We start from the raw sequence: 25626 nt of genomic DNA, 5'->3' as shown, positions 1-25626 counted from the left end.
CTCTGTGGCAGCAGAGAGCTTGTTTTGGCGCACAGTGCAAAATATCCAAGAACAAATGAAGGGAAATAATACAAGCTTGTGGTCAGTGGGAGTAGTCACACAATAGAGCAGAAATAGGAAAGTGAAAAACAATGGGTGCATTTAAAAATAGTAGGCACGGGGCTACTCTGAAAAGTTCATCTCTTTTAAACATGAAAAATCTCGTATTTTAACTGACATCTATTTTATATTTAAGGAAAATATAAGGCACATTCATGACATTGCATTTGAAATATTTTATTCCCTCAGTTAACAAAATTATACAGGTTTCAGGTGTATAATTGCACAACACATCTGTACACTGTATTGTGCGTTCACCACTCCAAGTCATGTCTCTATCACCGTTTATCCCCCCATACCCTCCTCCATCTCTCCCCATCTCCCCTCCCACCAGCAGTCACCACACTGTTGTCCATGCCCATGGGTTTTTTGTTTTTCTCAATCTCTCTAGCCCCCATAACCCAGTCTCCCAACATTGCCCCCTCCTTCCCCACCCCCGCACCCCCCACCCCCCGCCCTGCAGCTATCAACCTGTTCTCTATCTGAGTCTGGCTCTGGAATGAACAAGCCTGTGACTTTTTTTTTGAGGAGGGGGTTAAGTTTCCTTCCCCCACACCCCCCAAAATTAAAAATACTAAATTTAAGTGATCTGTTTCTTCCCAATTAATCAACACAGTCATTTCAAAAAACAAACAAAAAAACCCTCTAAAGTTAGAATATTTTGTCCCCATGATGAGTGTGCATTTATGTCTTTAATAATTAATTCTATGTGCATTTTCAAACATCAATTTTTCTTCCCTTCTCATTTTTTAAAAAATATCGTATATAAGAAAAGGGAAAAGCTGCTATAGTAAACTATCCACAGAACAGAGGAAGATAAATAGAGTGCGGGCCCTTTCTAGTGGTCCTTGAGTATAATGAACACAGCAGAAGCTTTCTTTAACATGATAGTTAACTGTCACTTCCTCTATCTGAGGAATGCTAGGAAATGGTTTGTTAAAGGTAGTAGTTTGACCTGTAATTATTCATTATGCTAAAAGACTCTTTTAAAGAAGTAATTATAGCCTTTACTATAAACTTCACAAATATCGAGCTCTGTGCAGAATAAGTGGAGAGTTTATATACATATATAAACATATATATGCCTCTTACCTAAATACCTCAGGGAACACATTTTTTTAGTCTAGCGCTTTACAATAAATATGCAGTACCAATTCTGATACATATATACCTTTCCTTTAAAGAAGCTAGGTGCAGATATTATTCAGGAACCTTTTCTAGGAACTATTTATCAAACCTGCTATGATAATAACTTTGCCTAATGAGTCTCAGTCTCTGTTTAGAGAGTAATCAATAAACTACAAATTAATCTTCCATAATTCACATTACAATGCACATGTAATTATTTTGAGATGAGGCAAACCCTATGCATTTAATGTACAGCTGTAATTAAGTAAACTCATTTGATACTAATTTAGGTGAGCCTTAAAGGATCATAGGTTTTTGTATTTAATTATCAAAGTACAATCAGCAACCAATTTCTTAAAAGCTTTTCTATCATGAGTTCAACACTGATCTTTGGCCACACTACAATTTTTTCTTCTTGGAGCTTCAGTAAATTAAAATGCGTTGTGGCTTTTCGGCTTTCGGCTCAGAGGAAGCGATGGTGCAACTTTTCTTCAGTCGTCCGAATCCATGTTCATCTGACACCCGCCAACTCCACCATGTCCCCGAAGTTCTCCCGCAACGAGATCAAAGTCGTACACCTGAGGTGCACTGGTGGGGAAGGCAGTGCCACATCTGCCCCTGCCTCCACCCCAACCCCAGGGCCTGTCTCCGAAAAAGGTTGGCAATAGTGATTGGAAGAGTCTGAGGACCATAGTAAAACTGACCGTTCGGAACAGACAGGCCCAGATGGAGGCTGTGCCTTCTGCCACTGCCCTCACATCAAAGCCCTCTGACCAGGAGACAGAAAGAAGCAAAAAACATTAAGCACAGTGGAACTATCCCTTTTGATGAGACTGCTAACATTGCTCGACACGTGCAGCACCAATCCGTAGCTGGAGAACTCTCTGGAACCATTAAAGAGATCCTGGGGACCGCCCAGTCTATGGGCTGCAGTGTTGGCCGCCACCCTCATGGCATCACAGATGACAGTCCCCAGTGGTGCAGGGGGATGCACGGATGGCTGGTGAGGAACTACAGAGGAAAATGTTTCAGTCACAGATAATGTGACGACGACAACAATAGCAAAAATAATAATAAAAAATAATTTAAAAATGAAATGAATTGTGGAGAATCTACTTGGTGAGTTAGCTTTTTTGATCATTATATTTGTAATTCTCCACTTGAAAAAATGAGCTTCAGAATACAGAAGTTCTAGCCCTGGCTGGCGTAGCTCAGCGAATTGAGCGCGGGCTGCGAACCAAAGTGTTGCAGGTTCGATTCCCAGTCAGGGTACATGCCTGGGTTGCAGGCCATGACCCCCAACAACCACACATTGATGTTTTTCTCTTTCTATCTCCCTCCCTTCCCTCTCTAAAAATAAATAAATAAAATCTTTTTTAAAAACCTAGTGAAATGAATGAATGACCATATTTCAGTCACAAGATTCAATTTTTAAAAAAAGGAAAAGGAAAAAAAAGAATACAGAAGTTCTCTGACAAAATTGTCCATCAGAAATGAAGGAGAAAGTAACACATTTCTGGTTAAAAGCTAAAGGAATGTATTGCAGGTAGATAGCCCCGCCCTACAAGAAATGCTAAAGGGATCCTTCAGGCTGAAATTAAAGGACAGTAGACAGTAACTCAAAACCATATGAAGAAATAAAAAGTCTAGTAAAGGTAACTACTCAGGTAAATATAATAGGCAGTAATAATATATTTTTGTTTGTAACTCCTCTTTGATTTTATACATGATTTAAAAGAAATACATTAAAGAATAATTTTAAATATATGTGAATGGGCACACATGTAGAAGATGTAATTTGTAACAACAGCATAAGGTGGGGAAGGAGCTGTAGGAGCAGAGGTTTTGAATGCTGTTGAAAGTAGTTGGTATCAATTCAAAGTCGATGGTTATATTTTTAAGATGTTAATTCTAAACCCCAGGGTAACCACTAAGAAAATATCTAAGGAATGCAGGGGTTTTCTCTATTGTTAAAATAGTATGTTAAATTAGTTTACCAGGAAATATACTTGAATGCTAGCTTAGAAATCTTTTACATTCTACTGTCAGTCAGTCACCAAGTATTTATTAAGTACCTAATATAGTGGGCTTTCTGCTAGGTTTCAATAACTATCCCCATTTCTTCTCACTAAATGTGTAAATGTATAATCAAGAAAAGAGTTATCTGATGTCGAGTGACTTTCCAATCTTGGAGTATGCTAAGTAAAATGTTCACATTTTCATATTTCCCAGCCACATTATCTTCTAAAGAAAGTGAAAGTTTGTACTCGTGACTTTCCTGAAGGTGTAAAAGCTGTTTCTGTCTCCATGCCTTTAAAACCATGATACCTGGCCTGGCTGGTGTGGCTCAGTGGATTGAGCACTCACCTGTGAACCAAAGGGTCACCAGTTCGATTCCCAGTCAGGGCACATGCCTGGGTTGCAAGCCAGGTCCCCAATAGGATGTGCATGACAGGTAACCACACACTGGTGTGTCTCTCTGTCTTTCTCCCTCCCTTCCCCTCTGTCTAAAAAATAAATAAATAAAATCTTTAAAAAAAAAATAAAACCAAGACATCTGAATGTCAGGATTAGAAGACACCTATGTGGTCCAGTACATGTTCCCCTTCACTGTCCAAGTACTTAGGATAGTGCCATCAGTACCAGAAAATGTGAGCCTTACCCCCAGGTGCTCACCTTCCAGGCATTAGGAATGAGCTCACCAGAACATGGGCTTTTTGCTCTTTCCTTATCAGCAGCCACTGTGGTGAAATAAAAAATAATTGCTGATACTTAAGTTGTATATTAAAGCTCACATAGAACATTTACTTATATAAATCTAAAATGAGGTTTTAAAATAGATTTTCATGGGGATATTATCACAGTGTGTCAGTACATTAAAAATAGAGACTTCTTTCCTTCTTTTTCTGGGGGATGGCATACTTTTTCATTTCAAAGGACTAACTAGCATGGCACAAATTTCTTCTGTCCAGATGTAACCAGTGTTAGGACTCCACATATCACACAATTAATGACACTAGCCTTGCTGCACTGACTTCAGTGGCCTGATCAGTTTGTGCATTGTCTGTGGGTCATAAGAAGAAGTATAAATAGTATTGTGGTCTATGAAAAGGCCAAGTCTAGCAGGTGCCATTTATCCCCCATCTTATTGCAGTCTCATAAACAACCCTTGCATTGTTGGACAGAACTATTAGTATTGATAGTTCATCCGAACTAGCGAAGTGCAGAGACGTGATACCTAATGAGCTGTTCTTTCAGAGGATTACTTGGTGGCTGAGAATTGTTTAAAACGCTACTTTGGGAAAGGAAATGGAAGCACCAGTTAGGGATCATTAGTAGGACCAGCTCTGAGAGGAATAGCAGTAATTGGCACAATGTTGGATGACAAGGCCTGCCCTGCTGTGTGAAACAAGTCTTTATCATTTCTTTACAACTTTGTGCCATCGTCTTAATCTCCAGATGGCCTGAGTATGATCTGTAAATATTCCTGCAACTTAAAAAAAAAACGGATGCTGCAACTACTATTAAAAACAAACTAGCACAACTAAAAGTAGTATTTGAATTCTGGACTGGATCCTGTATAGGCTGAAAAAGCTCCCTCTCAGCTATTTTCTCCCCAGAGATGGCTGGACCCAACAAACCTGCATTATTTTTGCCGGACCTGACATGTCAGCTTTTTTCTTTCTCCATGCCTCCTGGGATATACGTGCATGTACCTTTTTTTTAGCTGTCCTCTTCACTGTCCACAGCTTCAAGACCTAGCTTAAGTTGTTTTCTCCATGAAACCATTCCATTTAATTAAACTTACATTGTTCCTTTCCTTCTTTGAACTCCTGTTGCAGTTGTATAAGTATTACCTTGTATGGTGTTTCACAGTTTTTTTTCAATATGCTTGATTCCTTTTTCCATCTAGATCCTACATTCCTTGAGAAGAAGGATCGTGTCTTAATATATCTCCTATATATTCCCCAAAGGGTCTAACAGACTATGAAGAGCTCATGGCAAATGTTCAATAAATTGTTGTAGCTTGATTGAAGAAAATAAGCTCTTAAGAACAACTTACAAATTTTATAGGGCTTTATGTTTGACACAGTACTTTCCTAATGTTGTTAATACTTAATCCACATAAAAGTCACAGAAAGTAGCTAGAGCAAATATAATGCTCATTTTCTAAGTAATAAAACTGAGTTTTAAGTTACAGTGTGACTTATACCAGGTCTCCTGGTTAGTAGCATCACTGACTCCACTCCTAGTTTTTCACCATTCAGTCCATTCTGTATAAGACTTCCAGAATAATATTTTAAAATTAAAGATGGGATCATATCACTCCTCTGTTTAAAACCTTCCAATGGTTTCCCATTTACTTAGAATGAAATTCCATCAATCTCCTCTTACCCTCCCCCCCACACACAGTTGATCTCCTTACACTATACTGTAGTTATATTGGCCTTCTTTTGTTGTATAAGGTTTTTTTTATCCTTACCCAAGGATGTATTTATCGATTCCAGAGACAGAGAAAATTGATGTAAGAGAGAAACATCAGTTGCCTCCTGTCTACTCCCCAACTGGTAACTGAACCTGCAACCCAAACATGTGCCTTCACTTGGAAATTGAACCTGCAACCTTTTGGTTTATAGGACAACACTCCAGCCAACTGAGCCACACAGGCCAGGGCTACACTGGCGTTCTTATCCTTAAATAGACTTACCTCACCAAGCCGTTGCTAGCCCAGCGCCTCCACACTTGAATATTCTAGCCCTGAATCTTTACACGGCTGTCCCTCTTGTACTGAAATCTCAGTTCAACATCAGCTCCTCAATGAGGAAATAACACCCATCTAAATTGTTGACTCTATTCCACAGTCATGCTTCATCACATCATCCTGTTTTATTTTATTTGTGGCATTTATTATTATCTCAAATCATCTTGTCCATTTTTTTGTTACTTGTATGTTATCTTTCCTCGCTAGAGTGTAGGTCTCATGAGAACAGGGTCTTTGTCCTATTCACATCTGTATTCCAAGTCTCTAATAGAGTGCCTGACACACGATAAGCTCTTAAGCATTTGTTGAATAAAGTAGCTGAGCCAAAATCAGACTAAAATCATGAGTCTTTTGAGTCCTAATCCAGTGTACTTCCCACCATTCCATTTATCCTGCCTTTCATGAAAGCACTTGTGCCTTTGGAACTACAATGAGAATTGATATCAGAATATGATATTAACTGTGCTCCAGGATTCTCTGTTATCAAAGAAAATTTTTGTTGTGTTCAATAAACTGAACTCATTAAGGCAGGAATGTCATAATATATGATAATATTATATTAATATATTTAGAAAGATTCTGAACTAAAAAGACTTTGTGTTTTTCTTTAGTTAACCAAAAAATTGAATTAATCCAGAGCTCTTCATTCCCCAAAAGTACTAATTAATTAGGATTGTTCTATAAATCTCTATTATTAGCAGAATCTGTCATTTGTTTCATTACCCTGTTTATTAAGACAGTCTGAGCAGGGTGCCTTTGCTCAGATCCTGGCATGTGTATCCTAGTGAAGAGAAAAGCATTTCCTGGATTCTCATTTTCCCCTGTTTTTCAACACTGGCATATTTCGTGCTGTTTGTATAATAACTTAGTTTCCTTGTGTCAGTCCCCTATATAAAGTAGGAATTATGTTATTGACTTGGCTACTAAGTAAAATGACTATATTTAGTGTCTGTTTAAAATAAAAGTATTAGGACTTTGCAACATTGTTTGTGATAATGGAAGATTGAAAACAACCGAAAAGTCTATCAATAAAGGACCACTTAAATAAAGTGTAGTGTATCTATACAATGGACTATTATGCAACAATAAAAAATAAGGAGGACATTCTCTGTTTACCAACATAGCAAGATCTCCAAGTGCAAAGCATGTACAGCCTGCACATTGTTTTTTTGTTCTTTTTTTTTTAAGGAGAAAAATAGAATGTGTTTTGTTTCTATATGCATAGAGAAATCTGGAAGGATACACAGAAAACAATAACAGTGATAACCTGATTGGACTAGAAACCGTGTGACTAGGAGATAAGAGCGGAGAGGGAGTTTTTTGGAGCATACCTTCTTATATATTTGTATTTTGAACTACATGTATACATTATCTATTCACAAGGTTAAATTCAGAACGAACTAGCACAACTAAAAGCAATATTTGATTCTGGACTGGATCTTGTATATAAAAGACAACGAAATCAAAATATGAATATAGATTAGATAAAATAACAGTATTAAGTTTTTTAATTTGGCAGCTATACCATGGTTACCTAAATAATATCCTTGTTCTTAGAAAATAAACTTAATGAATTATTAAGGAGTCAGGGCATAATATATGCAACTTACACTCAATGGCTTAAAAGAATAAATAATACATACATTACATGGCAAGAATGATAAAGAAAATGTGACAAACTGTTATGTGAGAGTTCTATGGATTTTCCTCCAGACTTTCCTGTTAGTTTATAATGATCTCCAAATGAAAGGTTAATAAAAAGCAAGCAAACAAAAATGTAAGTACTCTGGAAATTACCTCAGTATAAGAAATGGCCAAGGTGCAGGGACCTCTTTAAAGACTCTTAAGAGTTCTGGTTTTTACCTAGTCATGCTTTTTCATTCCCTGGTGAAATTTTTTGCCATCACTGTTCTGTCTTTTCCATGGCTGGGGACAGTGGCAGAGGTGGCGACTGCAGCCCATCCTAAGGTTGAAAATGCCTGCCTTCCTGCCTCTCATCCTGCTATGTGTCTCCTTCAACTATATCTTCTCTACAATTTAGAGGTCACATCAACAAACAGAAACAACACATAGCATTTTAAAATACCTCAAACAGAATTTCTAAAGCTATGATGATCATGAGGTTGTGTGTCCATGATGCTAAAATATAGTTATTTGGCACAGAGTGACTGAATTTTTTTTTGTTATTATTTTTCATTTAGATCCTGTATCATTTGTATGAACTAACCATCTGTACTATAATTGGCATAGCATTATAGGTGTATGAGGAAATTTTTATTCTAGAGCCTGACTGGTCCTCTTCAGTGATTAGATAGTGAAGCTTATGTCATAGTGAAGTGAAGAATAAATTATTTGTTTGTATAAAGTGTCCCAGGAAATGTTTGATTTTTACTATTTTGTCTTTTAAATAAGCTAAATTTCATTCTTCTGAATGAAGGTACCCTGAGGGTCTTATCTAATAAATGACACCAAACAAATCTGGCATCAGCTGAATTGTTTACTGTTTGCTTTCTGTCTGTTTGGGGAAGCTCCCATTGTTTGGTCTTATAGAAAGCTGGAAAATAAGAATAATAATCATGCCCAATCCTTTTCCTTCTTGCTTTTCAAAAAGTTTGGTTAGAAACTTTGGTGAAAAACAATGGTTCTGACTTATCTTAATCCTTTAAGTAGAAGTAATTCATCAAAACTAACAGTGCTATTTTTATACAACTAGAGCAAAAAGATATTTTCGCTACTTGTTCCACAGCTATCTCCCTGCCCATTTCACACGTAAACAGGTCCCAGTGAGAGTCATGGGGCCTCACTGACTGAACAGTGCCCACGCCTATAAGTGTGTCTTAAGATTTAGTGAGGTTCTTGATGTGTTTATATGGTATATTGTCTAGAAGGCCATGGAATAGGTCATGCTTGTGAATTCTGTTTAGTTAATTGTGTGAGGTTCTTTTTTAATAGCTCTGTAAACCAGGTCATCACATTTCAAAAAACTAAGAGTGTACCAAAAATATAATTGAACTTAAATATTATTGAACATTGTTCGACCCTTTTTTAATGATTTAGAACACATTTTAGGATCTTGGAAATGTTGAGGTGTTCTCATAATATAGCCCTCTAGATATAGAAGATAATAGAGACTGGACTGTGTCTATACTGATTTATGACAGCTCTTTTACATTCTTGATGTTCTTATATGTATTTGTATTAATATGTACAAAAGGTGGAAATAATTCTACCTTATTTTTCAGGAAAATATGACACCATATTTGACACCTCAGGAATAAGGCAACTCAAGAATCTACACATATATTCAGAAAAAAGTACAGTATAAATGCATTCATTTAGAATTTCTGTGATTAAGACCAAGAAGCATGATTCTTAAGAACAAAGCTCAAAATAATCTCTTCCATTGGGAATTAGGTTCTATACATAAAGATTTATCCACCAAAAAATCAATAACCAAGAGTTAGATCTAATTGTGACTTATTTACCATTTATATAACATTATTTTCAAATCTGTAATCAGTAATTAATTCTTATATTACCTAAAATGTTTTATAGACATGTTATATTATTACATAATGTAACCCTATTATAATGGTAATGGTATCATTAACTTAGCTCGTTTTACTTATTAGTGCCTGTTTGTTCTTAGTTTATAGTTGTTAATTCCCTTTATAGTATGACTTGTACTGGGAAGTAATAAAACCAGATTTCTTTATAAATATTTATGGAACAGACCTTTTCCTAAAACCAAACTGTAACCCTTTCCTAATTATTTCCAATAAAGTCTGCTTACAATCGTTTTTTTATTTTTTTGCCTGTGTAACAGTATCTACTGCATACTCCCTAGAAAATTTAATCCTAGATAACTATGCCTTAACTTCCAATTAATCAAAATCTTGTTAACTGCCATGTAGGTTCTGGTGTTACAACGGGTGGAAAAGTTTAGTTACTTAAAAGAGTTTAAATAGATGCTTCTGGTGCAAAGGCTTCTTAGCATCTGCAGCCATCTGGTCAAAAGGGCTCACTAAGTGCATGAGTCCTCTTCTTGAATATCAGTTTTCCCAAGAGGATCTTTTTTTGTCATTTTCAAATCTGTGCTTATCTGTTATTGAAAGTATATTTTAGTAGCAGAAAGCAGACAACATGTTTTTTGAGACTTCAGGCTCTTCATTAAGACCTCAAAGTTCTCAGGATCTCCTTTTCCCTCCCTCTTGATCTTAGGTGAGATTGAAGTTTACCAGTCTCAGACCACATGTGTCCCCATAAGGAATGCATATGTCTGATTTCAGAATTCCAGCCCCCAGTAAAAGGCACTGACCAATCTTCTGCAGATGTCCTCTAGGCCAGATTTCATCACAAGCAACTTCATTCCATTGTCATGTGCCAAGTATAAAGTACTGTATTAGGTTTCTCTGTATTAGTCAAAACAACCAAGCGCTAGTCCAGACTGCTGCAAGACAAGAGCACATTGCACTGTCCCTTTGTTTTGCTAGTGCATTCGGAAGCAGCTTTCCCTTCTTCTGGTTGACACATAGTTTAAAGGAAATAGTGACTCCTTAGTAAAAAGTAACCAGGCTAGGTTATTTGTAATAAGCCAACTAAAATCAGTAATCCTTGACGTTGGCATGAAGTATTGTAACAAAATAGTAATTATATTTTTATTGTGGCACTGTGATTTTCTGTAGAGAAACACCCAAGACAAATCATTATTTATATTTTTTTAAATGTATAGCTCTTTACTGTATCCAAAGTTTCACTTCCCAGAATGCAGTCAGGCTTGAAGCATTATTAGAGGTTCATGACTTAATCTTTACAAATGCTTCCTTTAGCTTGTAGTTTCTTTTCAAGTATTTGTACTGTCCAAAAAGGTACTGCTGCCACTTACTGTCATCCCCCCAAAATTGAACTGCCTAGGTATGACTCTTAACAAAGCACATACAGCATCTGAATGCTGAAAATTAAAAAAAAAAAAAAAAAAGGGCATTGCTTACAGGTGACTTTGCACCTTGGTTCCCAAGTACTCATGTACAGAATGTGAAATTCATGTTCGGTCTTTCTGAATGATGAATGATGAAGGAACTTCAAGTTCATTGGGTGAGTTTATATATTGAGTATTACAAAGAGAAGTCAGTTTGCCTTTCTTTGGCTGTAATTGCAGAAAGTGAAGTCACTGCTTTTGCTGTCTTGGATCAAGACCAGAAAGAAATTGTTGATACCAACGGAGCTGGAGATGCATTTGTTGGAGGTAAAGACTCATTTACTTTACACTTACTTATAAGTTAAACATTTTCTTTAACCCTTGTCTATTCCATATAACCAAGATTTATGAATTTAATAACTTTTAATTTCTTTTAAATAATTAACTCCTAATGTTCTTTCCATATGCTACTATCATTGTAATAGTAGAGGGTATTTTACTATAGGAAAAGTATGTATTTTTGGCTTAAAAATAATTTGCTATTATGCTCTACCCTAGTCATTTTCATAAGATTAATTGTGTCTGTCAGAATATTTCATAAACAAGCTGTACCAAGTACAATATATAGTATATTCATAGCCCTTCAGGCTTAAATGTTAACGCATTGTTGTTCTTTAAAACAAGCTGTGATGAGTATTAAACAGTATGCTGCTAATAGCTAAAGATGATGTCTTGGATTATTTGGTTAAAACATGTGTTTCTAACATAATAGTTACATGTTTATTTTATTAGGAAGGGTTAAATTTTTGTCTGGTTCAAGCTCAGTAAGAACTGGCACAATTTATAAGAACCAAATCATTTTTGAAATGAGTACTCAAAAACAAGATTAAGACAATTAGGAGATCTTGGCTTGATGACTTATATTGATCTAAAGTCTGTTTCAAAGATTCTGATATTGAAATACATCTAAAATCCTTTTAGTTAAGTGTAGATAAACTAGGTTATGGTCTATGTAAAGCTTTAGATTCTTAAATGATAACCCAGAAAAGTCCTTCCTGATTTCTGTTTATTTCTCAAGCATGACAAGAAAAAAAAAAAGACAAATGGAGTTAACCATTATTCTTCTTCCTTGGAAAATAATTTGAGCCATGGAAAACATTTAAGATTTTGTGATGGTTTTAACTTAGTATTGTCTAAAATACATATATATACCCACACACACAACTATATACCACGTTTTGCCATGTATAATGTGTACCCATGTATAATGTGCATCCTTATTTTTCCCTCAAAAATTTGGGCAAAAAGGTGTGCATTATACACAACAAAATATGATATGTGTGTAATATATATATGAGTATATATATAAATGGTCTTTTCAGCAACATAAGTTTTTCATATTCTTCTTTGAAACTATTGTACCTAGTCTTTTTTTTTAAACCAAATTTATTGGGGTCACATTGGTTCACAAAACATACAGGTTTTAAATGCACAGCTCAACAAAATATCACCTGCACGCTGCACTGTGCGCCCAGCGTCCCAAGCAAAGTCTCTTTCTTGTCCTCATTTCCCCTGCTTTGCCCACCTCCACCTACTCCCACCCCCCAGCCCCCTTTCCCTCTGGCTATCATCACACTGTTGTCTGCGTCTGTATGTGTACATACACACATACACAAGGGTCTGTCCAGAAAAAAGGGTCTGTCCAACCATTGTTAATACAGCTATAATGGTTTGCATGACATCGATGTAACCTGGCATCCAAGGAGAGTGGACTGGAATGTGCATGTGTGAACAACGATGACTTCATTGTGCTAGTCAGTGGGGGTGGTAGATACCGTTGAATGAGCATGTGTACTGTGTGACTGGTGCATTTAAAATAACTGAGTGAGTAAAGCAATAAATCTGTATCAAATTTTGTGCTAAGCTGGAACATTGCTCCACAGAAACTATTTGAATGATTTAGAAGGCCGCAGCTATGGACAACTGGTGATTGGCAGCTTCATCATGACAACACACCCATTCATGCATCATGTGTTGTATAGAGTTTTTGGCAAAACGGCAAATCACCCAGGGGACTCAGCCCCCTTACAGACCAGATTTGGTGCCCTGTTACTTCTAGCTTTTCCCAAAACTAAAATCACTTTTGAAAGGGAAGCTGTTTCAGAACTTCAAGTAGATTCAGGAAAATACAACAGGGACAGCTGATGGCAATTGGGAGAACTGTGTAAGATCCCAAGCTGCCTACTTTGAAGGGGACTGAGGCATCATTGTCCTATGTACAGTGTTTCTTGTATCTTCAATAAATGTCTCCATTTTTCATAGTGTGTGGCTGGATACTTTCTAGACGGACCGTTTCTCTGTGTGTGTGTGTTTGCTTAATCTCTTCACCTTCTTTCATCCAGTTCCCCAACCCCCCTCCCCTCTGACAGCTGTCAGTCTGTTCCCTGTGACCATGCCTCTTTTTCTGTTTTGTTCATTAGATTCTAATATAACTGAGATCATACGGTATTGTCTTCTCTGACTGGCTTATTTTACTTAGCATAATAATCTCCAGGTCTATCCATAATGTCACAAAAAGTAAGGTTTCCTTTTTGTTTTTCTTCAGCCAAGTAGTATCCCATTGTCTAAGTGTACCACAAAATGAGCTGTGAACCATTAGACTGGTAGCATGTCCATGCTCTATTATTTGGTACGAGTACATACCACAGATAACATTCTACTTTACTGTCATTGTTTGCTCTAAAAGGCTTCATCATTGATTAGAGTCTTTTGCAGCTATTTTTCCTATTCCATACTGCCTCAGAGCTATATATATCCATGCAGGCTAAAAATATCTTACCCAGAATTGGGTCAACTTCTGTAATACATTAGGGAAATATTATCAATTTCCTGGTTAGAAATTGGTCAAGCCAGGAATATTAATACAGGAACTTTTAAACTTATATCATTGTACCTTTTAAGTAAAATATTTAAAACATTATTCCATTTCTTTGATATTTAGTACAGCACTTTAGATCCCATGGTAACCTAATTAGCCCTTCTTCTCTCCCAGGGGCCCTGAGGCCCTGGGCTACCTGGCTCTGCAAAAACAGATTCCCTTTCAGATGCCCAGTTACCTGTACTGTTTCCAGCACTAGAGAATAACAGACAGACTTTTTGAGGGAGAGCGAAGTCATTTTTAGGATGACTGAAGTAGAAATAGCTAGCTACCCATTGGTATTGTACTAAAATGATACATGGAATACCTCATCAAAAGCACTCGGGTTCTTTGTTACAGGATTTTCAGCCTTTTTAAAGATCTCATTCTACTTACCTACCCTCATTATATATATATATGTATATATTGTCGAGGTACGGCAAGTAAATAAAAAGGAAAGACTGTGAAACAGGAACCTGTAAACTTTTTTTGTAAAGGGCCAACTAGTGAAAATGTCAAGCTTTGCAAGCCATGTACAGGCTATATTGCATACTTTTCTTACTCTGTTTGTTTGCTTACTTGCTTATTTCTCTGTTTTGTTTTTGGTTTTTAGAGTAAAATGTAAAATACCTTTCTTAGTTCTCCAGCTGTACAAAAACAGGCCATGGGCCAGATTTGGCCCTCAGTCTACAGTTTGCCAGCCCCTTGTGTCATACATGGCACCTTCCTCACTCTGTTCACTTTCACCACAGCCTGAGTCCAGCACCAGATTTCAGTACACACTGTTGAAACCAGTGTAGGTGAAGTGGAAGGCAGCCTGAGAGTGGACAGTACTTTACTGGTAATACCTCAGTTACGCAGCCATTTTTCTCACTTTGCTCTGATCAGTTCCCATGATAGTGAGACACTGAAAGACTGAGTCATACCATGAGATGAAAACTCTGCCATCTTAGCAATGAAATTCTCATGTCAACATGTTCAGCACATTCTGTCCATGTCAGTCAAGCTATACAGTAATAGCAATAGATAAATTTACATAGCATCTATTAGTCAATCAATATCTTAAGTACTTAATATATATTAATTCGTTTAATGTTTATAAAAGCTTCTTGAAGTAGGTTATTTGTAACCCCATTTTACTGATGAGAAAACCGAGACGTAGAGGGTTTAGGTAACTCGGCTAACATCTCATAGCTAGAAAATAGCAGAACCGGGATTCAAACCAGGCAGTCTCATTCCAGAGGCGATACTCTCACTCACTGCAGGGTCCTGCTCTAAACTTGTAGGGAATTCTCATCATTAGGACCAAGAACCAAGACCAGCCTTGCTAACAAAAGGGGGCTTTGCCAAAGCAAATCTTCCTATTACTGAATAGATGACTTCATTTATTGAACAGGAGCTTTTGTTATCTGATAGGATTCTCAGGACTCTAGGGTAAGATGTTGCAAAAGGGAAAGGGTAGAGAATCGAAGGGCTGTAGTCCCCAGTGAGTCTGAACCAGGACCATTTTTTCTAAGCAGTTGAATTGATTGTACTACAGAGATACAAAAAGCCATATCATAAACTTGCTTGGTCAGCGTGGAATCCAAACACAGGGAGTTACATGAATCGACTGTCGAGTAGCACCAGGCTGATGCATCCATCTTACAATGCATGTGGTATTGTTAGTTTGTAATACTAAAAAAACCATTGATTAAAACGTCTACTCCTATCTCTACACCAAGGAAAGCCTTTCTGTTAGGATTTTAAATACTCCAGCTGTTGAAGCATACTCCTCTACCTTGAAAATGGAGGGGCAGTGACAACTTTTACATTTATTATGTAGTTCCTTTTTCTTTGCTTTGTTGCCTGATAAATGCATCTTTTTTCTGATTGACATTTTCTATCTTTAGATAGTTAATATATGCCTCCTATTACTTTCAATTTTTGCTGGCTTAAGAGTGTTTCTGTCTTTTGTGACTTTGCATAACTATGTATCAGTCCCAATTTCAAGTTCTTGGCTAAAGCATCACCTCACCCACCATGTCCTAATTACATATCTCAGTACCAGAGTGCCATGTGTTCTTATTAGCCACATAAGGTATAAACAAACATAGAACTACATCATAGATTCTCATGTAGAATTTTAAAATGAGTACCCTAAATGTATATATACATTAAATTCGTAGTTCCATCTCAAGGGTTTAGTGACAGTGACAAATCCCTTTGGCCTCTACAAGCGTGCCTCCTTGTTCCGTTTAGAGATCTGAAGCACTTTGTAACATTTGCCCTTTATTTGTCACTAGCCAGCCCTGACAGAACTACCCTTTTCAGATTCTCCTACAAAAGCCCAAGTGCTACGATTATACCCTTGGAAATGGAGACCATTTGTAATCTCTAAGTATGATTTCCTAATTTCCCGGGTCAGGAGAAAATTTCTCCCTGTTGTCCTGCTGTGCTTTGTCACAGCAGGTCTGCCTTTTCACTTGGAACTGCCATAGCGACAAATGGAAACATTGAGAACATTTTGTGACAGGCACTGTCATTGTTCTGGTGAAACCTTTTCCCCTGTGTCTTCCCAGTAAATGAAACTGAGGAGGAAAATCATAACAAATACATGGAAGGAGACCTAATCAATATGTTCCCAGTAGGCTGTCAATATCAGCGTGTGCTAATCTGACTTAGTTGAATGTTTTATGGCAGTTGTACAAATATAGTGTAGGCCTACATATCATCTTTAGACTAAAAGTGAGTGTACTTTGGACAGATTTTACATGCAGGCACATAGATATAACTTTCATATAAAAGACAAGAGACCTTACCCAAGGACCAACCTTCTTAGGATTTTAAAAGCTTCATTAAATGTGGTTAAGAGCCATACATAGCTTAGAAGAATTTATTTTGAATGATAGTAAACTAACTGTGCTGCCTCTAATACTTTTTATTTTCAAATTTCTCATAATAACTTTGGCAGAGAAAGAATATTACCCTAAAAGATATTACCTACAATATGCAAATTATTCTTAAAGCCTCTTGGCAATCGCAATGTAAATAATTGTTTCTCATCTAATAAGAAGGAGCATTAATTTCACTTTCTAATTCATGTCCAGATAAGAATTTCGGTTAAAAAAGAAAAGAAAGGAAGGTTTAAGTTTCCAGAATAGGGATGCTACTTCCTTTTCATGTATCCTCTGTCTGTACTTCTGACAGGTGTAGAGATTCTCCAAATTATCTTCATATTTTCCATTCTCACCTGTTTGTTTATTCCCTAACATTCTTAGCTTATTCTCCCATTTTTCTTAATTGCTATTTAACATCATGCCATGCAAAGAAGTGGTGCAGAATTCTTGTGATTTTTTTCTGCACCAACTTCTTCCTTTGCTGTCCAACTCAGAAGACTAAAAATAACTTGCTAAGTGTTAAATATATCATTTCTCACACTTCTTCACTTAGAAAACCAAAACCTTCATATGACCCACTGTCCACAGAGGATTTACTTGCGGATGACTAAGATGAGAGCTGCTCGCTCCTACCCCACCCCAGAGTAGCAGTAACTTTGCATCTTTTAACTCATCTTTTAGGACATCTTGGTGTTTTATTTCTGAAGCAGCAATTTTCCTTAAAACCATCAAATGAAGTATAGTACTGAATTGGTCATGAGGAATACGAAATTCACAACAGCAGCTCAAGTTCATGCAGGGTCAGGGGGATAGACAGTCACACTTTGCATAGTCATAGGACACTTTATGACATACTATTCTAGTGCTACACATCCAGAGATTTAGATAAGCTGACACTGAACCAGAATTGCATTTCAAGAGCCTTGCCTAAGACTATTTAAGTCCATGTTGGTTAAAAGAGGTAAAGATGACCCTCAAGCCATTATAAAAAAGAGAAATAACATTGGTTCACATGGAATACAGAATGATTTTAGGGTGAGGTCTGGAATTGCTCATAAACATGAATGTTCCCTCAAGGAACTAGTACCCTGGCCCTGGCCAGTGTGGCTCAGTTGGTTGGAACATCATCCCGTAAACCAAAAGGTTGCAGGTTTGACCATGGATCAGGGCACATTTGTGTGAAAATTTTATATGAAAATTTTGTTATACTGCATTCCATTAGTATATTATTTTATCTTCCCTTCCAAGTGAGGAGAAATAGCCAAAGTGGTTTTCTAAACACTAGTCTATAAACTGGTGCTAGTCAATGACCTAAAAGAAATTTCGTTAGTCATTAATAGCAAAATGAAAAAAGTAGAAGCAATATAGTACATTTTCATAAAGCTAAGTGTATTCAAATTAAATTTTGTCTCAGTGATGTTTGGATTTGTTACATTGTACCTGTATTGGCTTTGTAATTAACGTAATCAAAAAATAAAATTACATGTTGGTAATGCTGATGCATAGTCTGGCCAACCTTGGGACCTAGAAGTCTTAGTCACAGTAATAAGTCATTAGAAACAACTCTCTGAACTGTATGAAAATTTGTATGAAATGTAATGCCTGAATTGTAAGGCTGTTTACTATAAACAGAGCCTGAATAAAACTAATAAAAATTAGCACCACTATTACTAAATTCATAGCTATTTTTACATAAGATATATGAGATCCCAAAGCTGGGGTATGAACACAGGCTCTTAATTTGTTTTGCATTTAATTACCTAATTATCATTGACATTTTATAGAGTTAAGATGTGTATATTTTATCTGTAGTCCATGAAATAAATGGAAAATTAAAACCAGTTTCTGTCATCAAATGCTCTTAAAATTTTAGAACAACCCTGCTGTGAGGAGTTATTAGTTGATAAAATACAGGTTTTTGAATTGAGTTAAATTGTGACAAAATTAGTTATCTTGCTAATGAATTGGGGCTTAAATAAACTGTCATCTCATTAATCCAGCAGTTATGACTTTGGACTGATGGGTCTTTAACATGCAACTTACAATGTTAGTGCTGAAAGTGAATATTTTTAAAGATCATATTTTCTGGTTTTCATGTTTTCAAACTGTTTTCAGTTGTGAAACTATGTTACGAGGTCTTATCTGAACCAGCATGAAATGAGGTCAAAGAAATCCCCATTTGGCCCTATCCACATTTTATTTGGTGGCTCATGAAGCAACTCTCTGGAATGAGTTGATGTTCAGTATGAAACTGTTTAAAAGCCCCCATTTGATGGATGAGGAAAGTGAGGTCCAAAGAAAGAAAGTTAATGGCAAATATTCAATACTAGAAGCCCGATCTCCAGGCTCATTAATTCATGATCCGGTAATTACACATGTTCATAACCCAAATGGAAGTTGTCAGTTAAGCAGTCTGTTATATAGGCCTCTTGGAATTATATAGGTCAAGAGTCAATATCCCAAATGCATACAAGCCTTTGATGTAGGTTTGTTTGGTTTCTTTTGGGGGGGGGGGGGCGGGGAGGGGCATGTGAGTATCCAAGATGTTTGGCTTTAACAATAAACAGAAACATATGCTAAAATTTTATTTTATTTTGGGAACCACATCAAGAGATCACACATTTAGGTTTAAAATTCAGATTCTAACCTGATGTTGTACATTTTTGTTCCATAAGAAAGAATGATCTTTAAAGCAGTTTTTTGAAAGGAGTTGGGGTGGAAGGGCATCTTATCTATATGAGTAAAACAGTGCTTAGTGGTACTCTTCAAGAGCTTCTTTCCTGAATTAGGGGCATTTAAAAGTTTCTTTGATTTTTTTTTTTAGTTCAAATGCAATGTGCCATGCCATGTTAATAGCATTTGACAGGTTTCCATTTTCAACCACTAGAAAAAGGAAATAAGTTATCCTCATAGCTATAGCACCGAACACTTGCCTATATTACACTCCGTGGCTCAGTTGCTCACTTTGTGTGGGAGGAATGTGGTGCTGAGCCATTATTGCAGGGGAACCTTCGCTCTGGACTGACTTCCTGTCCATGTCAGTCACTGTGCCATCTGACACCACTTAGGCTTTGGTTTTCATTATGCAAATACCTGCTAGGTCAGACCTTACCCTGGCAGGCACAGTAGCTTTTTAAGTTATTTCAAAATTTAATGTCTGTTGATTTCCTTTTTCCAGAAAAGTCTGTGTTGTTTAACATATGGGTCACGAGTTGTTACTTGAGTTCATGACTGGTTGGTGGTCAATATGAAGTCAAAGCAAAACAAAACAAAATTTTACTAACTAGACTACATAGAAAATGAAAAAAAGTTTACGTCTGAGAACTTTTCAAACAGGGGGGAAACCATTACTTTGTCACATCTGGGTAGTCTAAGCTTGCCAAATTGAAGTGGGAATTTCCTGCCAGATGTTAGTTCTTTGAGCAACCTGTGAACATCTAAAGGAAGGTATATGAGTTCTTATGTGGTAGAGCCGTAGCCACTGTGGAGGCTTGCTCCTAATAGGTAGCAGGCATTTTTATATACTACCATGAGTCAGGAGGTCGTGCGGCCTGTCTGAAGCTAACACTGTTTGCTCTTGTAAAATGCATAAATGTGGAAGGCCCAATTTGGAAGGTACAACATCGGGTTGCTCAGATATCGTAGCAAGAGTGAACACTGCATTGAAATGACTTCTCAATGTACATGATAGAGCGTTTTGTTTCATTAATAAAAGCAGGTAAGATTGAACCACCACAGGCATTCCAGATAAATTGAATAACATCATTTTGTAAAGTCAATAGAGACCAAAGCAAGACTCTAAATATGAAGGAAAATAAAGACTGAAATGGCAGGAACATAGCAAGCATTTACTTCAGCTTCCTGTTCCAGATGCATATGGAATTAGGAAGCAAAAATTTCATTAAGGAAAATTGTGCACAAAAAGTAGAGTGCTCTATCCAATAAAACAAGAAACATTTTTAAGAGGGAAAAAAAAGACTTTCTGCATGATCTCATTGTTTTTGTCATCCTCTGTAAGGGAAAATATTGACATTTACCAGACTGTTTGCTCCAGCTTTCTGATCTCCTGCAGTTTATTTTTATAACAACCTTATCGATGGGCCTCTTACCCAGCTCTCTAGGTTTAACTGAGTTGAGTCGATTTGTTACCACAGCTTCAAGGAGCTGTTACAGAACAAGCAAGACATCCTAATAAAGCTGTAAACGTGTTTACTCAAACAGAGTATTGATTTTACTTGGAGAGGGAGAAGCCGGTGGTTAGCACAGTGTCAGGGTAGATGAATTTCGCTGCAGTTTTTCATTGTCATCTGTCATGGTTGTGAAACACTAAGTAAAGCCATCAGGGATAATTAGAGGTACCAGAAATTTAGCCCCTAAAATCAGCTAACCACTTGGGAGTTTTGTAGCTTAATTAGCTTTTATTAAAAATTTCCTCTAGTAATAATAGTCAAGCACTTTTAATGGTGCTTTCAGGTAGAGCAAGATTTCAAGGTTGTGACTTGTTAAATATATGAATGTAATGGCTAAGGTTTTTTCAGACTTTTCCCCACTCCAGTAATTAGGCTAACACTAGAACACAGTGTAGAGACAGTGATCTTGTGCTCTTATCAGCACAAGTACATGATTTTTCTGAAAATCAATTTTAAGGAAGTAGTAAAGCAATTATAAAACATTTAAAACACATGTCTTTGTAGAAAGAAATCTGGTTAGCATCTTTATTAAACATAAATATTTTTGTAGCACTACATGATCAAGACACATAACAGTGTCACTGTTACCCTTGTTTCTAAATACCTTCCATTAATAAGGAAAAATCTAAAATATTCTGACCTGCTGTAAGTTAGTCATCATATTGATGATTAAAGTTGATGCACATCTGTGCAAGAGGCAAGGGTCACACTGTGGAGTTGCTTACCTTCCACAGAAACTGAATTAGCTATTGAACTTGAAAGGTATTCATATAAACACTCTGTCCTCTTGCAAGTGGCTAGAAAAATGTCATAGTAGAAAAAATTAACTCACCTATGATGATGACAGAACTAAAAATTCACTGAAATAGAAGTCTGATCATTATATTTAAATTAGTCTCCCTCCCTTGTCGACAATCATGTGTTCAGTGCTGTCCAGTAAACTTCCTGTTCCTTCTCGCACTGCCTCCATGACTAATAAAAATAATGATGTCTGAGGGACAAGCAGTTCTATGGCCTACTAGTAACAGACTCTTAAAAAAAGACAGTGAAGGATATTGGGGGCCTTTCAATGCCATATAAGCTAAATTCTGCCATGAGTTAAGTCTGTAAGCCATGCAGGAGCAGGCTGTAAACTCGTGCATCTTAAAAGAGCACCACCAGAGCACTTTCTTTTAATTTTTCAGAAAGTAGAAGAGGAAATTGGTTTTCCACAGTTGCATTTGGATCTTTATTCTACATTAAAGTATTCCAAGATAGAGATAAAAGAAAGGATATAAATTTATGTTATTATCCTATTTTTATATGCACAGCTTAAAATCCCTACAATGCAATAAGTTATTTTGTTCTATTCAACTTTTTAAAGAATTACAACTCTGTGAAAGAGCTTGGTGGCATGGAAGGTGGTTAAGATATAGCAGGGCAGCCATACTTTGACTTTAAGGCCCTTTTTGGTTTTTTATTTTTTAAGTATTTTTTATTGATTATGCTATTACAGTTTTCCCAATTTTCCCCCTTTATACTCCCTCTACCCTGCCCCTGCAACCGTCTAGCATTCCCTCCCCCCTTAGTTCATGTCCATGGGTTGTACATGTACGTTCTTTGAGTCTTCTGTTTCCTATACCATTTTGACCTCTCCCAATCTACTTTATGCCTACCAATTATGCTTCTTCTTCCCTGTACCTTCCCCCCATTCCTCCCTTCCCTCCCCACTGAAAACCCTCCATGTCCTGTCCATTTCTCTGATTCTGTTCCTGTTCTAGTTGTTTGCTTAGTTTTTGTTTTCATTGTTTGTCTTTTCTTTTAGGTTCATTTGTTGATAGTTGTGTTTGTTGTCATCTTACTGTTCGTGTTTTTAATCATCTTTTTCTTAGATAAGTCCCTTTAATGTTTCATATAATAAGGGCTTGGTGATGATGAACTCCTTTAACTTGACCTTATCTGGGAAGCACTTTATCTGGCCTTCCATTCAAAATGGTAGTTTGTTTTGCTGGACAGGGTCATCTTGGATGTAGGTCCTTGCTTTTCACGACACTTCTTTCCAGCTCCTTCTTGCCTGCAAGGTGTCTTTTGAGAAATCAGCTGATGTCCTAATGAGCACCCCATTGTAGGTAACTCTCTCTTTTCCTCTTGCTTCTTTTAGGATTTCCTCCTTATCTTTAATCTTGGGTAACTTAATGATGATGTGCCTTGGTGTGTTCCTCTTTGGGTCCAATTTCTTTGGGACTATCTTGGCTTCCTGGACTTCCTGGAAATCTATTTACTTTGCCAGATTAGGGAAGTTTTCCTTCATTATTGTTCAAATAAGCTTTCAATTTCTTGCTGTTGTTCTTCTCCTTCTGGCACCCCTATAATTCAGATATTGGAACATTTCAGGTTGTCCCAGAGAATCCTCAGCCTCTCCTCATTTTTTTGGATTCTTGTTTCTTCGTTCTGATCCATTTGGATGTTTATTTCTTCCTTTTGTTCCAAATTGTTGATTTGAGTCCTGGTTTCCTTCTTGTCACTGTTGGTTCCCTGAATATTTTGCTTTATTTCATTTTGTGTATCTTTTATTTGTTCTTTCATTTTTCGACCAAGCTCAATCAGTTCTGTGAGCATTTTGATTACCAGGGCTTTAAATTCTCCATCAGATAGGTTGGCTATCTCTTCATCTCTTAGCTCTCTTTCTGAAGTTTTGTTCTGTTCTTTCATTTGGGCCATATTTCTTTGTCTGGGTGCACCTGTTAAGTTGTAAGGGGGCAGGGACTTAGGTACTCACCAGGGCAGGGCAACCCTCCTTGCTGCACTGTGGTGCTGCCTGTGGGCGAGGGGCCAGAGAGGACACAGTGTGGCTCAGCTGCTGGGCTCTAGCGCAGTTTCCAATGAACTGTCATGTGAGATGGAGAACTCCCACGGTGGCAACCCCAGCCATAGCCCACAGTCAGCTCTGAGTCTCAGTTTTCCCCTTAAGTCAGCCGCTCGCACACAGCCCGTGAGCTCGGCAGCCAACCCCGCCCCTCTGTTGCCTCGCTTTGGTTCTTCTCAGTAGGCTTGCATGGTCCACCTCCTTACTGATCTGGTTCTATTGACTTTTTCTTTAATTCCTTGGTTGTCAGAGTTCCATGAAGTTTGATTTTTTGGTGGTTTTGGTTGTTTATTGATTTTAGATTGGTTGTTATCCCTTTTGCTTGTGCAAGGAAGTGAAGGGTTTCCACCTACGCCTCCATCTTGGTTGGAACTCTAAGGCACTTTTCATCTGACTCCTTTGGTCAAAAGGAATAGAAACCCATTTCATCTAGCTTAGGATAAGGATTTTTTTTAAGGAAACACAAGTATTAAGGGAGACATTGTAACATAGTGGTTAAGATAGTGGATCAAAAGATGTGGATTTGAGTCCTGGTACTGTCATTCAGTAGTTGTGGGGCTATGGACAAATAACATCTCTAAGCCTCAGTTTCATCATCTACAAAAATGAGGAAATGAGTACCTACTTACCTCATTTGGGTTATTTTGTTATAAAAGTTAAATGAAATAATGTTTCGTAGTAAGGCTTAAGTATTGACTATTATAAAAGGAATCTCAAACAAGAGCCAAACTAAACAAATCTGCACTAAGAGGGGAGACAGATGGTAATTCTAGATTGGAATTCCTTCTAGAGACCCCGCCTGCAGCTATTCGTGGATCTTCACTCCTATGCTTAACAGGTTAATGCGACTCAGCTGCACTGCATGTCAGCTTCTCCTGACTTCACAGTCGGCTTCCAGGTCTTTGCTTTCCATTCTGGCTCCTGACAGAGAATACTAGGTTAGCCTGATTCAAAAGTAGGACAGTGGAGAAGCCATAAGTCAGTTGCTGTTGGGACAGATGCCCTCCCCTTGGTCTAATTAGTAATAAGGGTTGATTTACAAAGACAAAATATATCAACTGACCACCCCCTCAGCAATGCTGAAGATGAAGTGGTACTTTTTAAAGGGTAATGGATGGGTGGGCTCTACAAACATGCATGCTCGCATGCCATGTCTGCACCTTCTTAAATGTTCCCACAGCACGACCTGTCTATCACACAACACGTGAAACATTAAACACCTGATATCTCAAGCTAGAAACCTAGGAGTCATTCTTGATGTCTTACCTCTGTCCAAACCTTCAGTGAGTCCTTTTGACTCAATTTTAAGGATATACTCATATCTTATCTCAAATTCATCCACTTTTTTGCCATGACTTTAGCGCAGGCCTATTTTCTACTTAATACAACAGCTTCCTAACTGATCTCTATACCTCCACTCTTTCTTGAATTCCATTCCATTCTCTACACAGTAGCCAAAAATAATCATTTTAGGAAGAAATTGAATTATTTCATTCCTCTGCTTACAATCCTTCAGTGGCCACTTAGACTAAAAATCTGAACTCTGAGTGTGGCCTAAGAGGATCAACATGGTCTCCTGTCCCTGCAACTGCATTTCATGCCGCTCTCGCCTTTGCTCGGGTGCTGTGGCTATACTGGTCTTTCCTCAGGCCTTAGCTACTTTGCACACGGAATTCCCTTTACCTAGAATGTCTTCCCGTACTATGACGGGGGAGGACAGAGGGAATATAGAATTCGGCACTGTTGGTTGCTGTAAAATATTATATCAGGTTTGCTTTAATTACGTGGTAATGCCTCTGAGAAGAAAGGTAATTACATGATAACTTATGTTACTACTCCCATATTATCTCTTAATAACTGCGTAATTAACTTGTCACTACTATAACAG

The 25626-nt window shown here is 37.3% G+C and overlaps 1 protein-coding gene across 2 annotated transcripts in view; it reads left to right on the top strand.

Annotated features, from left to right (window-relative positions):
• The window catches only part of ADK (adenosine kinase), a 573035-nt gene that overhangs the window by 510594 nt on the left and 36815 nt on the right, over positions 1–25626 (top strand). For both annotated transcript variants that reach the window (XM_028511304.2, XM_028511305.2), the window contains exon 10: positions 11148–11234. In XM_028511304.2, coding sequence (XP_028367105.1) covers positions 11148–11234 — 87 coding nt within the window. The remainder of the gene's footprint in view (positions 1–11147; positions 11235–25626) is intronic.

The sequence above is a fragment of the Phyllostomus discolor genome, chromosome 5 (assembly GCF_004126475.2).
Source record: "Phyllostomus discolor isolate MPI-MPIP mPhyDis1 chromosome 5, mPhyDis1.pri.v3, whole genome shotgun sequence".
NCBI classification, from domain to species: Eukaryota; Metazoa; Chordata; class Mammalia; order Chiroptera; family Phyllostomidae; genus Phyllostomus; species Phyllostomus discolor.
The sequence above is the reverse complement of the archived record's forward strand: the minus strand, read 5'-3'. Positions and strand labels throughout refer to the sequence as shown.